This window comes from Dreissena polymorpha, chromosome 3 (genome assembly GCF_020536995.1).
Source record: "Dreissena polymorpha isolate Duluth1 chromosome 3, UMN_Dpol_1.0, whole genome shotgun sequence".
Taxonomy (NCBI): Eukaryota; Metazoa; Mollusca; class Bivalvia; order Myida; family Dreissenidae; genus Dreissena; species Dreissena polymorpha.
Genome location: NC_068357.1, coordinates 126,979,779 through 127,002,904, shown reverse-complemented (window position 1 = coordinate 127,002,904; position 23,126 = coordinate 126,979,779). Strand labels below are relative to the sequence as shown.

Below are 23,126 nucleotides of genomic sequence, written 5' to 3'. Positions count from 1 at the left end.
AACACTTGTTTATTTTTTATTCCTAATTATTTATTATCAAATGTCAGTAAATTAAGCATACTTATAAAGAATTTTAGTGAATTTGAAAATTTAAAAAAAGTTCATATCACAATATAAAACATAGGCGTCACTTCCATTTCTATGGAAACAATCGTCGCGGGTAACACAATATCTCCCTGAGAGCACATCAGCACTGGATTCGAACTGACGGCTACATCCTACTATAATTGACGCTCGGAAATGGCTTCCCGGTATTGTCTTGATAAAATATTTGCAATGGAAGATGTAAACATTTCTACTGTCTTCTGTCCGTCGCTAATTGGCGCTTCTTCTCCTGAAATGGATCACGTGTTTATACGGAGAGTTGGGGATGCCAGATGAGCCACGCGGCGTTCGACGACAGCGCTCTTCCGGGGAGCTGAAAATTGAAACCGTTGTGGAGATCGGGAAGCGGTACTTGGAAACCGAAACCGGGGAAATAAGAAGTACAATAAATGACTTGCTATTTTTGTCTTTGTGTGTATGCAGGACGCTTTTGAAAAAAAAGATATTGTTTACATTAATTGAATTAAATTGCACCTCAATAAAATATGTGAATTTTGACTGCTATTGGAAATTTATTACTTTAATATATCTATATATTGTAGTGGTCAACGTATGTCCCTTTCTTTTCAGGGATGAATATATAACAGTTGTAATGTTTCGATAAACATTGAAATGAAAGTTTAATGTATTGAACATTTGTTTGCAAATATTGTTCGATTCTGATGTCTTAATGTCTAAACAATTTTCTTTAGCACAACACTTCCATTATATGAAGCTTGTTTATGGAACGTTGCTCATTGTGTTGTCCTTTGTAATCAACGAAACACAAGTCTATGATTTATTAGTTGAAATTTGATATTCTAAAATATGTCAAGGCTACGTTACAATATTACAAATGTATGCATTTTTCATAATTATACCATCACCTTGCACCTGCAGAATGTTGCCATGAATAGAGGTCTCTAAATTCAAAACATGTTTGCTTTACTCTGACTGTGCATCCATTTTGTGCACGCGCCCGTGTCATTAGGCGCTTATTAAAATTCAATGACAAGTTCTGGTCACGTGGCTATGCATAGTTACCAGAAACGCGCGCAGCAAGTAATGATGAGGGATGGTGGGAAATGTTTATATTTAGCAGGTGGGGAAACCATTCGTGTGTTTTTTTAAATCCAGACACTAATTACGTTAAACTTCGAGACATTTCTCCGTACATTAATTATAACAAAAATATCGACACATTTCACCGAAACTAATTCAAATCGTTTCGTTTTTGAAATTTTTTGCATAAAACACATATTCGTCATTTTCTTGAAAGTCACGATACAAGGACAAAAACAATGTTCACTATTTTTTTTGGAAATTTTGCCTATTCTAAAAAAAGAGTTCAATAAATAAAATGTGAAATGTAACCTTTTTAGACGGCAACGTTTCATATCGTGACAACATTATGTTTGGAAAAAAATACAATGTCATGATAAATCATAAATTGTAGAAATGCATGTTAAACCCAACGAGTTGTCTCATCTGTGGGCTTTTTTTAACAAAAATACAAGACAGATATTTGTCAAAAGTTTAAATAAACTACAAATTAGTTTTTATGTTGATTTTAACATCTTGATACATAAGCACTATTCATCTAGAAATAATCATCAATATCGCATGACAAAAACAATAATTATAATTACTATGACAGCAAGCAACACACATTTTATTAAACCACAGTTTATATCGATGGGTATGGGGACCAAAAAAAATATCCATTACACCGGATGATAAAGTATTGAGACTTCTATTTCGTATCATATCATAAGATTGCGTATGTTATAATGTGTTTTTGTTGTAATTAGTGTTTATTTCAGTTATGTTAAAAGTGCATGTGCCTGAAAGAGTTAACACCTAAATCAAGTTTAAATCATACTGATGTTTTGGTTCGAACACTTATTTCAAATTGCAACAATAATCATATCCCATACGTTCGATACTCTTGTTTGCGTATGAGAAGAACACCCAATAATGCAATTAGGGGCGTGGCAATGGACCCAGAGGAGCCGGGAAACAACACGAGGCAAAACGGACAGTACTTGATTATAAAACGGATCTATTGGAAAATTGGCGCATGTCTCTTCTGACACCAGAATGTTGAATGAGAGATGTTATTAACTTCCGTTGACACGTCTTAGCCAATGACCGTTTATAAGAAACATTTCTGTTTTCTGTGATCGCCCAAAGACCGTCTAATAACTACTCTATTACTACCCGTGTTCGGCTTTCATTAAGATTACACGTTGAAAATGTTTTTTTTCTCCGTAGCTCGGAGTTCTCTTGTAAATTAGTGTCCAACCATGCTATCATATACTGTCTATTTACCGCATTTGCGGGGTTTCGTATTTTAGCCGGTGTTGTTTTGTGTCGCGTCACCATTGTCGTTTTATCCTAGTGGTCATTATTTTGTTTACAATAGAGACAGTATAAAATAAACAAATGTCGCTGTTAGGCAACGGTTTAAAATAATACACAAGAAATATTGTTAGTAGTTATCGTCGTTCAAACCGATGTCACCAAATCATCAATTTATCTCGAAAAAACAAATAGTTGCAACATTTCTCGAGTACGGAAAATCCCGGAGCGAATAACTGTTTTTATTTAACGGACCCAAAGATCATAATCAACCCAAAGTTATGTAACTACGCGCGATTGACACTAAATAGTTATTCATTCGCAATAGATGTCAAGTCAACTGTTTTCTTACCTGGATGTAATGACAAGCGTAGAAATGTGTATCACTTATTGCATATTATTGTGTTTTCTTTTCGATAAGATCTGTTGTTGTACATTAGTGTGATATGTATACTTATGCCATTGGTACCCTAACGTCGTATTGTACTTATTTTAAATAATATGGACTATACACAGCATGACCGATTATGCTTTGTTGAATCCTAATTCAAATTGGCTGATAGATCAGCGTTTTGTTGTTTATATCTTAATCATTAGGAACGTAGTTAGCATTATATATTAGAAATGATATATTTTAGTTTGCAAATACAAATAAAAATAATTAAAGGCATATTCAATGAATCACGAATTCATTGATACGTGTCCCTTTTGTTTTTTGTTCAGTTGGTTGTTTGTTTTGTGTGTTGGTTTTTTGGTTGGTTGCTGATTGGTCGGTTTTTCGGTTGGTCTATTCGTCCGTTCGTTCATTCGTTTGTTCGGTCGTCCGTTCGTTCGTTCGACCGTTCGTTCACACACAAATCCATTCTACTAATAATTTATTATATTGTCAGTCAGTTCACTATTGATTGATCCGCTCAATCATTTGTTAATTCATTCGTCAGATTACTTCATGATTAGTGTGTTAATACATGCGCATAAAGATTATCTAAACATTATCTAAACATTAGCTTACTCGCTTAATAAAATCTTGGAGTGAAATCAAAGTCACAATATACCAGCGTAGACTTAAGACTGCTTATTTAACTTACAATTATTCGCATCATTAGCATTTTTAACATATCATTCACACGTAAAAAAATAATCCCACAAATTCCTTTTATTAATTAACGCAAATATAAATGTCTTTCAGGTACACCAGCATCCGCATTAATTCGGCGTTTATTTATATAAACTAAATTGAATAAAAAATAAAAGCGAAAATAAATTTTAATTCAGTCGTTCCCACCCGTTTCGGCCCGCCCCAGGGGTTACATTCTGACATGTGCCAGACTCCGGCACGCAACAGATGAGCGCCCCAAATATGTTGCCATGGTTACGTAAGTTGCATCCGCTTGTTTAAACAATTCGCTCGCCAATAGGTCGGAATTAATTGAAACTAATGTGACATCGATGAGAATTGCTGTCCCTTGGGATTTTGTATTTATTGTTTACATTCGCGTATCATATCATTTTAATTGAGTTGACACATACTTTTGTTAGTGTTGTGTAAATATTTGGTTTATATTAGATAAGTTCTTTGTTTAATTGTTTTACAGTTATACAGAGATAGTATACAACGATAGCAGGCTGAGATAGTTTCTTCTGTCAAGAAAGTGGAAATATTTGCTAATATTTTAACAAGAAACACAAATGCTCACTTTTATATCTCATGAAGTTTAGTATTAAGCATTTATTTGATAATCGTGAATATGTTTATTAAAAAAAAAAGGTATGCACATTGTTGATTCTTTCATAATCTCGTTAAAAAACGAATCAACTATATTGTTTTTGTTTTGGCTATACATCAGCGCTCTTGAAAGGGACCATGTTCTGTAAATTGCCCCCAAAGAATCTAATTTTTTTATCTGAATTTTACAAAAAGAATTAGGTCATATATTTACGCATACAAATCAATCATTCATCAAAAATAGTTTAAATATGAAATAAAAATCATTGATAACATTTCGGACTTGTGTGTTTGTCCATTTTAATGTTTTATGTTGACGTCATTTGTGTGAGTATTCTATTTATGTTGGACGATGTTAATTACCAAGGCCGATAAAATTGTTAAAGCGAGAGTAAACTAGCGATGTCTAATAATAGAGCCGCGTTCTGAGAAAACTGGGCTTAATGCTTGTGCGTAAAGTGTCGTCACAGATTAACCTGTGCAGTCCGCAAAGGCTAATCAGGGACGACACTTTCCGCCTAAATTGGATTTTTGCTAAGAAGAGACTTCATTAAAACGAAAAATGTCATAAAAGCGGAAAGTGTCGTCCCTGATTAGCCTGTGCGAACTGCACATGGGTCGTGGGGTCATTACCTATTAGTTTTTGTTTCATACCATTTGCTTATTAGTTTCTATCAAATTTCTGATTATGTCCTATATTGTATTTGATTTAATTGGTCAATATGTTTTCATTGAATGTATTTTTTTTTAAATACGACAGGGAATCCAGTGTTTCCTTCCCATAGTTCTCATAATAAGTAAACATAATTTAAAGCACAAGTTGTGTTTTTTATTCAATAACAAAAAGAATATTCAACTGATTCATTACTGGACCTGCAATTACGTTGTTTAAATAAAAAAATGGAATCGGATCCGAAAATAAAGAGTAAAGTGTTATATTAATTTCAATTATTCAAATATTCATACACAATTTCGTCATTAAAAAGTTTGCGCGAGTAATTAAACCTACAGCATACATAAATTAAATATATCAACTTATAAAGCAAAGCAATGTAAACATTTTCAGCTTTAGTTATTTTACAGTATGTCCTTATAGGCAATTTAGTTAATATTAATACGTCAGCAATAATATGGACGAACTCCATGACACATGTTTTATAAAAGCAGAATTTACATTTCTACTTGAAGATTCTAACTTGTGAAAGATTAAGAGACCAGTTTATCATCTTAGACTTTGTGTGGCATAATGCGCGAAAAGATTGTAAACAAATACATCCGAAGCATGTGCTGCATCCGTAATCGTTCGCAATTCACAATCCGCGTTCACTGAAATATAAACGAATCGCAAATGGTTAAATTTACCTCAGTGGTTAAGCTGACAGACAGAAGAATGTGAAATAATTATCCAACCGAGATAATAATCTAACATTTGGACAAGATGTTAAACATTTGTCAGCGATCGCGAAAACCCGTTACGGAGAATTGATTTGCATTTACTACGCCGCGCGCCATTGGCTCAATTAAAAGGCAGGCTCCGCATTGGGCGGGACTACTGTTAAGAATATTTTCATTGGTTGTTTGCGCTAAATACAGTTTCACATAAACTGGCTTTCTGTGAGGATTTTATTCACTTGTGTATTGGTAATTAATGTGATTTTTGCTAACAAGGCTGAAAGCTTTGGGTGAAAAGTGTATATTTGGTATAATATTGGAGACTGCTTCTTAAGTCGATTAATTAATTTAAGTGTATGTAGAAACGGAATATTGTGGCATTGAGTTGACAGCGTTGATGGTCACACAATATAGGACGTATGCATAGAAATGGTTCAATCCTTTGAAATGAATGCTAAAACACAGATGTCTACCATGCAATTTCACCCGTTTAGTATCCGCCGTGTTTTGGGGGAAACGGACAAAATTAATGTCACTGAAAACGCACATAGGAGCGAAATATTGGCAGACAGTTGTCAGGGCGAACAAAGCACGAGCGATATACCTGACACGGATTCGAACTTTTCAAAAGACAACCTAGACAGTGATGATGAAGAAATCAACGTGGATGGTGATATTTCAGTGGATGATTGCGAAGATACAGACACTGGCGCTAATGAACCAAACGAACAATTCTCAGAACCGGAAAGTGATCATAACGAAACAAAAGAACTCTTAAGGCAGGGTGAAGTGGTTAATAAAGACATAAAGCACTGTGACATAGACGTCGAGGAGGCATCGAAAAAGCCAGAGAAGCCGCCGTTCAGCTACAATGCGTTGATAATGATGGCGATTCGTAGTAGCGCTGATAAGAGACTCACATTAAATGGTATTTACGAGTTCATTATGAAAAACTTTCCGTATTACAAAGAAAACAAACAAGGGTGGCAAAACTCTATTAGACATAATTTAAGTTTAAACAAATGTTTCGTCAAAGTGCCGCGTCATTACGACGATCCCGGAAAGGGTAATTACTGGATGCTGGACCCGTCAGCGGACGACGTTTTCATTGGCGGAACGACAGGAAAGTTACGTCGACGCTCCACGACGGCGTCACGTAGCCGACTCGCAGCGTTCAAGCGGATGGGGTTTCCGCACTTGCAGTCGATAGCGGCATACAGCGGACTAACCGGAGAACGACCGTCGCCATATTCGTGGCCGTACTCACAGCTGTATCAAATGCAGGTTCAAGGCCCTACCGGTATCCCGGGACTCGGTCTGACGTCTTTTCCTATGTACCCTTACTACTCTCGCGTTCTTTCATCAGCAGCGGCGGCAGGCCGGGTATCAAATCGTTTGAATTTTTCTGTAGACCGGATACTCGGAAACGAGCCGGTGAATTTAACGTCGTCTTCAAATGTGCACGATTTTACGTCGAATAAGCCATTAACAAGTCTTCCGTCGTCGCCCGCGGCTAGGGGATTGTTTAGCCCGATGATTCAGAACCTTTACCGGCAGGCGGCGACACATGGGGCGCTGTCACCCGGTAGCCTTAGTGGACTTGACCTTAGCGTCAACAGTATTCGAGATTTCAGTATGTCGACGTCGTCGGCGTTTACTGCGACGTTAAAATCCCTCGCCGGCAACCATGCAGGTGACGTTAGAATGTAGAACTCGATGTGGTCTATTTGTAGTTCTGATTTTATATTTTATTATATTGATGCAAACTTTAATTTAAGTTCACCACGCACAGAATGAATAACTGTGATTTTAACTTACATTATTTTGAGCTTGATTTTAATGCATTGTATATATTTGTTCCTTTTATTTAATCATTGTACAAAGAAAACTTAGAATTTATGTTGTTTTGATGTTTCTATTTTATTGAAAAAATGATCTAAATAAATGCTATAAAAAGTATTGTTACTTGTAGATTTCATATTTTAGTAAATACGTGAATTTGTGGGGAAAATATCTATTTCTGTTTACTTTCGATTATATATGATTGGAAAAATTCTTTATTAGAACGTGTCTATAGAAGTATTTTCGAGCAATAAATGCAACAAATCTTCGCTAAACTACCAATACATTAGCCCGATTTTATTTATTTATTTATTCATTTATTTATTTATTTATTTATTTATTTATTTATTTATTTATTTATTTATTTATGTACTTATTAAATATTTCTATACTTATTTATCTACTTATTTTCTTATCTACTCATCTTACTAAATTACTTATTTATTGTTAATGAATTATTATTTTCCATGTATTAATCAATTAATTAATCATTTATATATGTATCGAAAAAATTATTCATTTATTGATTAAAAAAACTAGGTTTTTTTTTAATGTCGGAATGATATTTTTAAGTACTCATTTTCCAACACCTATTATAAAAAGTCGTAGCAATCGCTGAGCTTCCCTTAAATGAAAAAAATACGTCATAGCTGACATACGTCATAGCTGTCATTTTTAACTGCCAAAAAGTTCATATCATTATGAAATCTATTTCGCATATTTTTTGTGTGTTTTTTTGTTAATCCTAAAGTACTTATTAATACAAGTTATTTATTCTTAAAATCGATATTTTCGCCTCAAGGGCCCATAACACACAATTACATTGGAGAATCGTAACTTAAGTCATATCTTAATAAATGAAAAACATGGTATTTTGATTGTTAAATTTAATCATTATGGTAAATTATAATGATGATGATGATGATGATGATGATTATTATTATTATAATAATAATAATAATATTTATTATTATTATTATTATTATTATTATTATTATTATTATTATTATTATTATTATTATTATTATTATTATAATAATAATAATAATAATAATAATAATAATAATAATAATAATAATAATTATTATTATTATTATTATTATTATTGTTATTATTATTATTATTACTACTACTATTATTATTATTATTATTATTATTATTATTATTATTATTATTATTATTAATGTGGTATTAATTGTTAATATTTTATTTTTGCTTATCGTAATCAGCATAATCGTTATTATGCATTTTGTTTCATTATTATAATTGTTATTATTTTATGTATTTTTATTATCTCTAGATATTTCAAATGTTCCACGGGTTGTTTCAGATATCTAATGAGTCAAAAAAAGGTCTGAGCATTTCGTTACATTCAACACAAGCTTTCAGTGGGATCTGGATTTCATCTTTCATCGTACTTTCATTTTGAGTTAAAATGCGACGATAGTTTAAGGGCGTATTGTTTACAAACAGACAAATTACTGAACGACAAAAATTTCAATAATGCGATACCACAATTTCCATGCAACTTGTAGATGTAAATTTCGAAGTTGAATTTTTGTATATTCTCTACTCGGTCTAGGTTGGTTTTATATTAAGTAGTAACATTTTACTTTATAATAAAAACACGAAGAAGTGAACATCCTGAGAGTTGCAAATATAACGTTTATTTCAGTTGCAAATTGGAGTAACATATACTTTTTGGTTTATTTATACGCACATGCTCTTTTAGTATTTTAAGCGTATATACTATTTTTATAACTATTAGTTAGAATTCACAGCAACTTAATTACATTATTAAGCCGCGTCTTGCAAAAATGGGTCCTTTGCCACGTGCGGTCAGCGCAGCTCCAGACCAGCCCGCATATTTTCCCGGTCTGGTCTGAAGCTACCCTGTCCGCTATAAAGTCTGTCAAGGTTTTATTTTCTATAAGCTGTTGCTGTCGTGTTAGTGCAGTGGTTTGTGCCAATAAAATTGACTTGATTTGGTCCAAGCGCTTCTCACCTAAGCGACCCGGGTTTAATCCCCATTCCCGATGCACGTGAGATCGGTCAGTGTTCCCCGTACCGAAACTCGGACCCCCCCCCCCCCCCCCAACCCCCAACAAACTCACACAGCATACAAGACAACCCTAACATTGAATATCTTTTAGTAACACTAAAATAAAACATTCATAGCTGGCAATTGCAGATATACATGTATTTCAAAATTCGTCCCAACTTTTGCGAGTCTAGTCAAGTGTATGAGGTAGGAGTGCTAAGACACGCTCCGGGTCTTTATATAATGCATCCTCGGTTGCGAAAGGATCTCATAAACTTCGAAATACAATATGCACGCATTAAAAGTTAAGATCCTGACTAGACGGCGCGAATGCGTAGGACGGTATTAAGCTTCGCACGCCGCATCTGACATAAGACCCATTTTCATATGACATAAGACCCATTTTCATATGACATAAGACCCATTTTCATATGACGCGGATCATATTATTGCGATTGTAGTGCATAAGTTTAACATGTCTTGCGGACGTGTTTTTTACATAAAAAACAAATACTCCTATGTAAAACCTGATGTAACTAATACTCAAGATCCGGATCCTAAGTCGAGATTTACTTAAATCACTGAACACAAGTTGCAGAATTTGTTCGTACGACACACAGGCGTCGGTATCGGCGTAGTTTGGTGGCTGATTTTCGCCAAATCGTCCATGTGTTGGAGGGTTCGAATAAGGTAGCCAACACACCAACAAGAAAGAAAGGCAAATATACTCGCCAGCACCAGAACAATAAAAAGAGGGCTAATAGGGCGACTATGGTAATACAGTCTGTAGTGCCTTATGCCACTTATGCTAGTATATTTGTTTTTTGTGTTGTTTTTTCATTCGGGTGTGTTGTCTTGTTTGCGACCTTTAAATCGCAAGCGCACCAACAAAAAGATAAAACGAAAACTGGGTCGTGTTCTGGGAAAACTGGGCAAAATGTATGTGCGTAAATTTTCGTCCCAGATTAGCATGTGAAGTCCGCACAGGCGAATCAGAGACGGCATTTTCCGCTTTTATGACATTTTTCGTTTAAATGAAGTATCTTCTTAGCAAAAATCCAATTTAGGCGGAAAGTGTCGTCCCTGATTAGCCTGTGCGGACTGCATAGGCTCATCTTGGACGACACTTTACGCACATGCATTATGCCCAGGTTTCTCAGAACGCGACTCAAATATACCCGACGGAACGACAAAAAGGGAGCCAAAACGACAACTATGACACTGTCGCCCTATTAGTCGTTCTGGCGTGTTATAGATTTGGAAACCTTCAATCCTCAAACACGCCAAAACAGAATGTCAGTATCAACCGCCATAGCTTGGTGCTGTCAAAACTTTGTCATGGTGGATTGCATTGAAGTAATAAAACAAAATTTTATTAGTGGTACCATACACATAAATATATCATGCATTTTACTGTCCTCGGTCACATTCGTGTTTTGTTCTAAGATAAAATTATTACTATAGTATGTATATACACTTTCATATAAAAATGTTATTCTGACGCCTCTTGCAATTAAACTAACTTTCTTGTTAGATCGTGTTTGAATGTAAATAATGTAAGCGCTATCGTTATTATTTTATTAACCATTTCACCGCCATTTGTACCGTTAATATAATGTTTGTCTCAGCAACAAAAATAATAAACATGAACTGTGATGCCATACAATAAAGACATCATTTCGGGACAAGACCAAACACGTAAAAGTAAGAACAATGAATCACAGATTTGTGAATCAAATTAAATCAAATTTAATATAAACAGAGGGTATCACAACGAAATCAGAAAAAAGAGATATTACGACCTGGTCGCTCAAATATCTCGATTAATTTTCACATATGTTTCATCAAATGTTTACGCTAGAGTTGTGGTGTAACGTTGTCACCGGGGATGAACAACTTTTGTCACGTGACCGCAAAAGTCAACGCCGGTTGCAGAAACAGATTGTAATCTTGTACATTAAGGTAAGTTTTGTTGTTTTTTCATATAATCAAAATTTCAGTTTTTAACAAGTGATAGCCTATGACACAGTATACTAAATAAACTTTTATTTGAAATGATTCCATTGCCTTTACTGTTTCCACTTTCCGAGAACACTTCGACACAAAATTCTGAAATGCATTGCAAACGCTGTTTGTTTATGTGGTGTTGATGATTTTCTTTCAACAATATTGGTTTAACGACTGAATTAGTATGATTTTACACTTCATTTTAATATATTTAATAAGATTCATGACAAAAATAGCGGTGCAAATTGAAAAATATCTTATTTTTTTGTTTTGTTTTGTTTTGCAAACGCAGGTTGGTATTTCTTGAGCAATAGGAAATGGCAAACGCAGGTTGCGAGAATATTCAAAGGATAATGAAACGCACACTGTACACATTTTTGAAAGTCTTCTAAAATATGATATGGTTACAAATACGAAAATATTAACTATTCAACACAATATATGACTACGGAACTTCAATTGAGGACATTTAAACAGAGCGGAAATATGCTTATCAACACATTAAGTACTGTTACAAGTATATTGAACCACAACGTGCGTTGCCTCCTTTAAGCGGACCTCGAATGACGCTAAACGCGCCAAAACTCACGAAAATCCCGTGCATTAGTAAACACGCATGTTTATTGAACTGTGACGAAAAGAATAGCAGATAGTGTGTCACATCCAATCACTTGCGTTTCATATCTCTTTTGGTGTAGTCTTTAAAACTTTATAAAAACATTTTAGAAATATATTTTAACAAAAAGTAATTCTTTCATTACAGAAACATGACGCTCGTGTGTGAAATCTGTGGAAAGACATTTAAATCGAAGTGGGGGTTAAAGCTTCATGATAAGCGCCACAGAGGGACTGGACGATTCGCCTGTTGTGGAAAAACATTTTACACAAAACAGGCGTTCAACAGACACAGGTTTGTATTTTTTTTGTTTTTAGTACAATGCTAGGTTCTGTCGGTTTAAAAATCAAGATACAATTCAACATAGGTCATTGCATTCTGAGCGAAAGTATGTTTTTATAACCTAGTTGCAAAGCACTATTTAAAATGTTTTGAATGGTGTTTTCGAAAAAAGCCGGCTTTAAAACACTTAACACATTATTACTAGTGTGGTGCATATTGGTGTGCTCATTATAGTATTTAGTTTTTAACGACCATAATTGTCCAGATAAATTTCAATGCAAATTGTCACTGAACAATTGGAATTTACACCGTATAAATCCAGAATGTACGCGTTCCGATACTTCACGTATGTAATTGGACCCTTAAACATATTATTTAATGCGTATTTTGGATTTTGAAATGCGTAAATACGCGTTAACGCGCCTTATCTGGAGCGCTTCTGACGACCATCATTTTGTTAAGTTCCACATTGTTATGGATAATATTCTGTGTGTATTTTTCTGTATTGAATAATAATTCAACAGTTCCATTTGTTTTTGTTATATAGATGCAGCATTCATGGTGTTGAAAAGCCGTTCCCCTGTGAACAATGCGGCAAAAAGTTTTCAACCAAAGATGACCTGAATCGTCACGTCCGGAGGGAGGTTGCTGCAAAGCAATTTACCTGCTCAATTTGCAATGCAACGCTCCGGGAGAAAATTGACCTTCAGGCCCACCTTGCCACCCACAATGGAGAGAAAAACTTTGCTTGTGATATGTGTGAAAAGAGGTACAGGCACCGCAGTAGTCTATCAAAGCACAGATCTGCAAAGCACCGGGCCTAGTCATCTGTTGCATGACGATGATAAGACCAAGAATTATTTTTAATTCTTACCAATGTGCCGTGGTTATTTTCTTAATTATTGAAAATACAGACTGTCATACAATAATATATAGTATTACGCGTGTTTTTGCGTCTTAAACATTGTGTTTCATATCGTTTATCTTGTGTTGTTTTGTTTGATATTCCTGTTTTTAATAAGATTATTGTTGTAATATTTATCATTCTAATTTAAAATGATTATGATAATGGTTGATCTCATACAAATTATTGTGTTCATTATTGCTCATCTGTGATTACTGTTGATCTCAGCCCATGAATTGTGATTTATATTGATTATCTGTGATTATTGTTGATCTTATCAAAATAATTGTAATTTATGTTGATTATCTGTGAATTTTTTATCTTAACCTATTAATAGTGATTTATATTATCTGTGATTATTGTTGATCTTATCAAAATCATTGTGATTTATGTTGATTATCTGTGATTATTGTTGATCTCAACCGATTAATTGTGATTTATATAACCAGTGATTATTGTTGATCTTTTCAAAATCATTGTAATTTATGTTGATTATCTGTGATTATTGTTGATCTTTTCGAAATCATTGTAATTTATGTTGATTATCTGTGATTATTGTTGATCTTTTCAAAATCATTGTAATCTATGTTGATTATCTGTGATTATTGTTGATCTTTTCAAAATCATTGTAATTAATGTTGATTATCTGTGATTATTGTTGATCTTTTCAAAATCATTGTAATTTATGTTGATTATCTGTGATTATTGTTGATCTCACCATATCCGCTGGAATATACATTTGAGCCGCGCTCTGTGAAAAGGGGGTTTAATGCATGTGCGTAAAGTGCAGTCCACATAGGCTAATCAGGGACGGCACTTTCCGCTTTTATGATATGTTTTGTTAAAAGAAAGTCTCTTCTGAGCAAAAATCGAGTTTATCGGAAAGGTTTGTCCCTAATTAGCCTGTACGGAATGCACAGGCTAATATGTGACGACACCTTACGCACATGCATTAAACCCCCTTTTCACAGAGCGAGACTCATTTGTAATCTGCGATTTTTGTTTATCTATTTCGAATCAATATGATTAAAATATATTTTTGGTGAGTTAGCTTTTTGTCTCATTGGAATCATTGTGCGAATTGTCAACAATTACATGTAAATCTGTAATTCCTTCTCAAGTTGCACATAGGCCAGTTTAATGTTTTGCGTATAAGCTATTATTGCGATACGGGATATTCTTTGCAGCAATAAAACAATTAATCTGCATATGTTTGGTTCGTTTTGTTGTTAAAGACACTGATCTTGTTTGCGTTCAACCGCTGGGTTTTTCAATGTTTTTCACAGTATAGTTAGACTTATCTCGGTGAAGTGTACTTTGTCATGGATGTAGTATGCCTTCAGCTTTATTTTAAGTATTATCTCCAACAATCATATTGTAAGATTGTCAGGATTCTCACGTTACACATAAAGACATTATATTGTATGACCAATATGAAGACACTAGTGATTTGCAAGGCGCCCATGTAAAGGTCAATAGTTATTATTATATTTAAAGTTTCGGATCAAAAGATAATGGTATACACCTAAAATGAAAACTATGTCTTGCAGAATAAGAGGAATCGATTGTTTTATTTGCTTCATGATACCTCTCTCCTTATAGGTCCACATTATTTATCATTATGCAACTAAAAGAAAGATACCTTTTTTTTAATTAACAAGATACAAGATACATGGCATTTTTTAGAAACTGTAATTTTAAAACTTGAAACAAATAACAGCAAACAAAATAAAGTTAGATCCAATATGTCTGTTGTTGTTTCAAATCCCCCAAAAAGGTTGAATATACCGGTAGGCCTCGTTAAATGAAGCATCCCACAGCGTCAATATAGGCAGCATATTATACGGCCCCAATATTGGTAGCTCCTCAATGCATAAACATAGAAAGAGCAACACAAAATCAAATTCAGTAGCATTACACGGAATCAATATAGGTAACGTTGGTTAACGAATATCAAAAATGACAGCTGTCTTTTAAAGAACTACAAACTGTCGTATGATATTATGATTTCCTTTTACGGGTCAATGTCAATTCCCATTTTTGATGTTAGAAGCATTTTGCTGTCATTTCGTCTTGCAATCCAGTCCTTCGTTTGGTCCGCCCGAGGTGAGACTTTTTTCGTGTCATTCTGAAAAGGAAAATGATATCATAGGAATAAGTACAACATTCAAAATTGAAACAAAATGGTATTCAATATTCAATCAACCGGCGTATACCACTATCTTTTACGGAATCCGGATAGTGCCATATATAATCTCGCCCTTCTTTCATCAAGGGGGACACACGAAGCGATACACGATATTTTGCGCGACAGTCGCGGCGACGCACGATATTTTGCGCGATACACGGAGCGACGAGCGAGAATGTACCAGGAAATATCGCCCTTGTGTAGGTAGCCCAAAAGGCGATATATCGTGTTAAATATATCGTGCGTCGCCGCGACTGTCGCGCAAAATATCGTGCGTCGCCGCGACTGTCCCGCAAAATATCGTGTATCGCTTCGTGTGTCGTGTCTCGCGTTCAAAGGACCACGCACGAAACACGAAGCGACGCACGATATTTTGCGCGACAGTCGCGGCGACACGCGATATTTGTACTGTTCAAGTTTCGCTATAATCATATCGCCTGTCGACTGTCGCGTTTTCAAAAAATCAGGGGAGACAAAAAGGGGCTATTTTTACTGCATTCATAATCCGAATGTCAATTTCAAATGCTTCGATTGGTTTTATTGCTCGTTTGTGTTTTCTAATTGCATAACAGTGCTTTCGAAACATTGATTTGGCGTGTTATTATTCTGATTTTATTTTTGGTTTTACAAATGGGCAACATTATTTGTGTTTTCAATTTATTCATTAAGAGAAATAAGATAACATTGGTTGTTATATTTATCCTCATCTGATGATGCGGATGGAATTAAATTATGTTCATATATTGTAATAAGTAGGTATGTCTCTTTTTATCATGGTTAGGTTAAAACAAACAAGCAAGTAAGTTTATCTGGACGAAGCGGGTACAGATTTTTTATTCGAATGAGTGGTGTTGCTCTCAGTAATTTTAATCAGGCTGACAATATATGAATGTGCTAATTAATATTAAGAATGGGTTTTAATATTCTCAAACTTTTTAGACTCGGAAAATTGGGCGTCGCTCTGCGAAAAATGGGTTTAATGCATGTGTGTAAAGTGTTGTCTCAGATTAGCCTGTGTAGTCCGCACAGGCTTATCAGGGACGACTCGTGCCGCTTGTATGATTCTTTTCGTTCAGAAGTCTCTTCTTAGAAGAACGCCCAGTTTAGACGGAAAGTGGCGTACCTGATTAGCCTGTGCGGACTGCAAATGCTAATATGGGACAACACTTAACGCACATGCTTTCAACCCCCTTTTCACAGAGCGAGGCTCAGTTCAATTTTGCTATTATATTAAATTTATACTGGTACGTTGCTAACGGAGACGCCGTGCTACAACCTGTAACTCGAGCCCATTGTCGTAAAGTGTCTCAACATTCAGGTGTTCAATACGTTTTCCCAAACACCGTATATTTTGTTTTTATTAACTTTCAACATTTTAGTAAAATGCTCGTGTGCCGAAAATATAGTATTATGAATTGCGGAACAGTAGCAACACTGTAGAGATGATTCTCACAGTTCTTCTATAAATTGTTCCCTCAATCTTCACAGCTGAGCAAAACATATGCATACAATTGTGTTCATTCAAATTGCATTCTTTAACTACCAAATCTTAATATTAAGATAATATTTAATATTAAATATATTTGGACAACTAACAAAACAGCATGAGAAAAATAACATTCCGACAAATTATTTTTCAATTCTTTTGAGATCTTCATTTTACAATACTCCGCTCCGAATCGCGATTTATTTTATGATGATAATGGCGATGAAGATGGAGATGATGATGATGAAGATGTTGATGATGATTTGATTTGAACAGTACATATCGAGTATCGCTTCGTGTGTCGTGTGTCGCGGTCTGAAATTAGACCGCGTTACACGAAATTCGGATAATATGGGCGATATTTGAATAATAAAATATCGCGCGTCGCCGCGACTGTCGCGCAAAATATCGTGTATCGCTTCGTGTGTCGTGTGTCGCCCTTGATGAAAGAAGGGCAAGAATATAGATGTCACTATCCGGATTCCGTAATCTTAACCAACCTGCGTTTGCCATAATCCAGCTTCAGCAAACTGCGTTTGCTCAACCAACCCGCGTTTGTAAATTTTTGAAATAGCAAGAACTGCCCAAATTAAATATAACAACAACAACTTATATCGCAAATACAATAAATCATCAAAAATTAAGCATCGTGTGCTCTCATTTTTCTAGAAATATGATTTATTCGTGAATGGAAAGTAAAAAAATATAAAATCAAACTGCGTTTGCATCGAAAATCTAAAGTTTGTGTCGAAGTGTTCTTAAAAACTGCAAAGCTTCGAAACAAGTGCAATGCGTCTTAATATGCGAAAAGGTATGAAGCATGTCATAAGCTTTGTATTGTCCAGAAATTTTAACATATTCTCTATAAAAAGATGAAAATTACCTGACGGAGCGGGATTCCTGATGTAATTCAACAACCTGCGTTGACTTTTGTGGTCACGTGACAAAAGTTGTTCATCCCCGGTGGTTGTGTTTACTATTAGTCCCAACCAGACACCAGCTATTTGCACATCAAAGTTTATTTGTTTATGTGATTGCTTTATTGGATATATACGGCTGCTTAGAAAGGAAACACATTCGGGTGTTATACCGCCTGGTATGCCAGAGGAGTTTTTTTTTGCGAAGACTATCCAATTTATTACTTAACTGTTTTAAAGCTGTATGGTAATGGATCAAATTACATCTGATTGTTATTTTTTTTAGATCATACAATTAGCATAGAAGAACACATCAATTGACATCGAAAAGGCATTTGGGCAGTATTTCCCTGAACTATAAACACGTACCGTATTGAAATAAAGTATAATCCCAGATTTTACAAATACAAATGTATATTAATCTAGAGCGATTACTCAGTATCATTTATTCCGAATATTTCCTTTGTGTAAAGGAATTCAACTACAATGTCAAAACGCAGCCAATTAAACGCCCACGGTGTCAAAGCTTCCGCACAGGATAATCTAGGACGACACTCTCCGCTTTTATGGAGTTTTTTTTTATGGAAATCATCTAAACGAAAATCCAGTTTAGGCGAAAAAGTGTTGTCCCTGATGAGCATAATCGGATTGCACATGCTTATCTGGGACGACACTCCAAGCACATGCTTATCTGGGACGACACTCCAAGCACATGCTTATCTGGGACGACACTCCAAGCACATGCTTATCTGGGACGACACTCCAAGCACATGCTTATCTAGGACGACACTCCAAGTACATGCTTATCTGGGACGACACTCCAAGCACATGCTTATCTGGGACGACACTCCAAGCGCATGCTTATCTGGGACGACACTCCAAGCACATGCTTATCTGGGACGACACTCCAAGCACATGCTTATCTGGGACGACACTCCAAGCACATGCTTATCTGGGACGACACTCCAAGCACATGCTTATCTGGGACGACACTCCAAGCACATGCTTATCTGGGACGACACTCCAAGCATAGTTTTCACAGAGCGAGATTCAATTGAGCCATGATACAAGTTTCGAGGCAATTGCCTCTTTGTTTACTGGCATGACTTGGCCATGAATTCTAAATTGTGCTTAATAGCTTAATGTGTTTTGTGTTAGGACATTTATATATTTACTGAGGATTGTAATATCTGTGTGCGTTCGAAAATTAAAAGAGTTTATAATTTACCAACGGTGAATTTTGAACAACCGAGAACTGTGCGATGTTGTTTCCATAAAATATTCTTTCACGCGAAATATATAATGACTTAACCCCACGGTATGTATGAATTTCTTACTGTTCTATGAATAATTGAAAAATAAACATCAGATATTCGATAGTAATGTGATACTATGATTTACCTTTATTCGAACTTCGTAAGTAAATATGGCCCTTCTAACATAACGGTCATTAACTGTAATATGTGACATTAATATAAATTGTGGGCCGTCGGGTTCATGTTTATTTGCCCTTACAATTTACCATGTACTTCAATAACAATAGCTTATGCGTGAAATTGCGCATATTATTTGTGGATAATGTTACTTCAATAATAGTTTTAGATTTATCGTAGTTCATGGGGAAAATACAATGATTCGGATGTCTGGTGAGTTAGATTTAAAACATGAGTTCGTAAGAGGAAGAAAACACACGACTATCGTTTAAGATTATATTTTATTTCCTTTTATCGTTTGCTATTGTCCAAGACGTACCTATAGGGAATTCGGATAAGTTGGGATTTAATCACTTGTGCGCAATAACAAATATGAACATACTATACAATTATTTATTGACATATTGTTTGAAACGGAGTTTTTTTTATATGTTCAACCAGTAAAATAGTCTTTTTTAATCATATAAAATGCCCTGTCGACTCGATTCTCGGGCACGGGTAGTCGAGGAAAATCGGTATAACGATTCTGATTATGTCATGTGATCTGTATGTTTATAAAAGTATAATAATTCGAGAAATGAAAAAGCAACAGCAACCAAAATTATCCAATGATTATTTGATTACTTTTAACTGAACATTTTTTCTTTGATGATAAAGTCTTTGTACGTGTTTGTGACCGAACAAACCACTGCCATATTTGCTAGATTACAAACACAACGTTGCAGCAACAAAATGTCCAATCTCTATCGCATGATGACTTTGTCATAAAACAACCATTTTACCCGCATTGCATTTCATGCGATGTGATTGGATTATTTTCCCTTCCAATAAAACGGTCAGATTCAATTTCTATTTATTACTTGATATTTGTATTATGTTGCTTTCAGCGGTATTTAACTACATCCAAATTAATGCGGCAATATTCCGATTTACTAATACGGGTATCATTTGGAATAAAAATGCCCATAAATAAGTCCGGTGACTATTTCACGATTATTTTCGCTGCCCTCTGGCTGGCAACATCACTAAAGACCGTCGCTTCCCGTATCAGAGGCTACGATGTATTGTGTATATGTCGTGCTTGTTTGAAAAGGGACGCAATCCTTTTACTGTGCGCCGTCAGCAACTTGCACGTGCTCTGGCGTGTTTTATTGCTTCCTTGCGATAGAGCAAGATGAGCACTTTTTGTACGGAGGCAATCCTGTTAAAACTATACCTTACAAAGGCAAATATAAATAAACTTAAATATTCATGAAAAACTGTGCGAAAAAAATGATTATCAGGATTATTATTATTCTTTATTTCTTGCATGATGATGGTGGTGGGGATAAGGAAGAAGATGATGATGATGATGATGATGATGATGATGATGATGATGATGATGATGATGATGATGGTGATGATGATGATGATGATGATGATGATGATGGAGGTGATGATGATGATGATGATGGTGGTGGTGATGATGATGATGATGATGATGATGATGATGATGATGATGATGATGGTGGTGGTGATGATGGTGATGATGATGGTGGTGATGGTGGTTGTGATGATGATGATGAGGAGGAGGAGGGCGAGGCTGCTGATGATGATGATAATGGTGGTGGTGGTGGTGGTGGTGGTGGTGGTGGTGGTGGTGATGATGATGATGGTGGTGGTGATTATGATGATGATGATGGTGGTGATGATGATGATGATGATGATGGTGGTGGTGATGATGATGATGATGATGATGATGATGATGGTGGTGGTGGTGGTGGTGGTGATGATGATGATGATGATAATGATGATGATGATGATGATCGGACTTAGTCCAAACGGGCTAATCACTTTACGCCGAAACGTGATTTTAGCTAAGAAGAGACTTTTTCAGCGAAAAATATTACAATAGCTGAAAGTGTTGTGCCTGATAAGTCTGTGTGGACTGCACGGGCTAATCTGTTACGACACTTGGCGCACATGCATTAAGCCCAGTTTTCCCAGAACGGGGCTCATTATAGAATATTTCCAATATTGAGCATCTGAAATGTCTTAGAACCCGGTGCAATTTTTTCCCGATTCTGGCGGGTTTGTTTAGAGATGTGGTCCCCCTGGGCATCATCCCCATCCCATACGTCCCTCCACCGACTGTCAGCGGGGTATTTTAACTACTGTTCTAATACTGAATGGAAACACATATTTATTCCGTTGTATCGTATTGCGATGAAATGTTTTAAGTCAATCCTTTGACTTATGTAAACACAGATGTATGTTGGATGTAAATAGACGAAGATGTGACATTGTTATATAATAAAAGCCAATTTGTTAGTTTTGAAGTTTATGCTTCTGTTTCGACAGCCGCGAATGTTTTCTGCAATACGTTAAAGTCAACATCTTATTGTATGATGAAAGTAAGACGGGTACATTAAAACCATAAAAGATATGACATGTTGCATTCGAGTTTCAACTACATCAACAACAAAAGAGAAAAATGATATAGAGTGTTGCAATCATCACACACCGAAGTCTCTATTCATATATCTACACTACCGGTATTTTATTTTGCTCCCAAATGTGCCTACGGTCATGTACGTAATTCCGGCCTGTACGTAAAAAATCGGCCACCTGTGTAAAATCATTTTCATGATCTTAACGCACATATTTTGTTTTTATTTAGAAAAATCAACATGAAAACCTTCCCTACTCTCAATATTTTGGAAATGTAAGAACCATATCACTGTAAACTTTTGTGTTAAAATGTCACAAATATAGCAGGAAATCTTGGCTCGTGGGGAAAGTGATGTCATTATTAGTTGCAACAATTATATTCATATAAGAAACAAATATATTTGACAAAATTATTTGTATTTTATCTAATTAACTTTAAATAAAGTTTTATCGATTAATTGTACAAAAAAATATATTCAAAACATATAAATCAGAACATAAATATAAATTTTTAATAAATGAATTACCTCCCTTGATAAGAATATTACTAGATTACATGTTTAAAATTATATGTAAGCGTTTACTAATAATCAACACTGAAGTAAACTTTTTAAACAAAATGTGTTCACTTTTTTAGCTTTGTTTGAAAAAATTGATTAAACCCATTAAAAACAAATATTTTTAATGAATTAGCAGTTTCCCATTGTTTATATTTATTAAAATAGGTAGGGGGAGTAACTGGTATAATAATTTCGCATTTATTTTAAATTTCAAGTCAACAATTTTAATAGTATAAACATTGATTAATACTCAGAAATTGAGGACATTTGTCTAAAGATATTGCTTTGTAATTTTATCTGCAGATCAAACTGAAAAGTGGCCGATTTTTTAGGTACATTTAACCTACGAAAATGGATAGTTTACATGTCATCATTTTCTGTTCATTAAGTAACATTCACCGATCTATTTCTATTTAAATTTTCATGCTAGGTGAGTTTTGAACCCAGGATTATATATGTGAAGTTTAGTTTCAAGCAGTTGCCTAACACTAAAGAGTTTTCTTAAATAGTCCCAAAAGTGGCCGGAATTACGTACATGACCAGTATTGCACGACCCCTTATGATATGTTCCAATACAGTTAGTTCCCCAAAATGTGATGTAACCTGGGAAGATGAAAGGAACAAATAAAAACCCACCTGAACATGCCATGGACAGTTTGCGCCGTAAAAGGGAATAACTATAAGAAACAGTAAAATACGTATTCCACAAGTAACTGAAGACTTTCTCACAAATAAGAAAATGATCGAGAAACAATTATTTTCTGAATCAGCAGAAGTCTATGCTACAATATATCTCGTTTTCTATCGCATTGTCTTCATTTCAACAGCAATACATTTGAGTCGCTTTCTGAGAAAAC

General features: G+C 35.0%; 1 protein-coding gene and 1 long non-coding RNA gene across 2 annotated transcripts; both read left to right on the top strand.

Moving 5' to 3' along the window:
- Positions 1 to 5,816: 5,816 nt before the first annotated feature.
- Positions 5,817 to 7,522, top strand: LOC127871368 (fork head domain transcription factor slp2-like). Its single transcript, XM_052414187.1, has one exon. The coding sequence runs from the start codon at positions 5,993 to 5,995 to the stop codon at positions 7,271 to 7,273; it is 1,281 nt and encodes a 426-aa protein (XP_052270147.1). The 5' UTR covers positions 5,817 to 5,992; the 3' UTR covers positions 7,274 to 7,522.
- A 3,796-nt stretch (positions 7,523 to 11,318) lies between these two features.
- LOC127871380 (uncharacterized) lies at positions 11,319 to 14,463 on the top strand. The gene is made up of 3 exons (XR_008045307.1): positions 11,319 to 11,408; positions 12,217 to 12,363; positions 12,899 to 14,463. It is a non-coding gene; the product is annotated as an uncharacterized LOC127871380 (long non-coding RNA).
- The last annotated feature ends 8,663 nt before the right edge of the window (positions 14,464 to 23,126 follow it).

Coding starts and splice junctions, on each gene's coding strand:
- LOC127871368 (XM_052414187.1), top strand. CDS start 5,993: ATGGTTCAATCCTTTGAAATGAATGCTAAAACACAGATGTCTACCATG.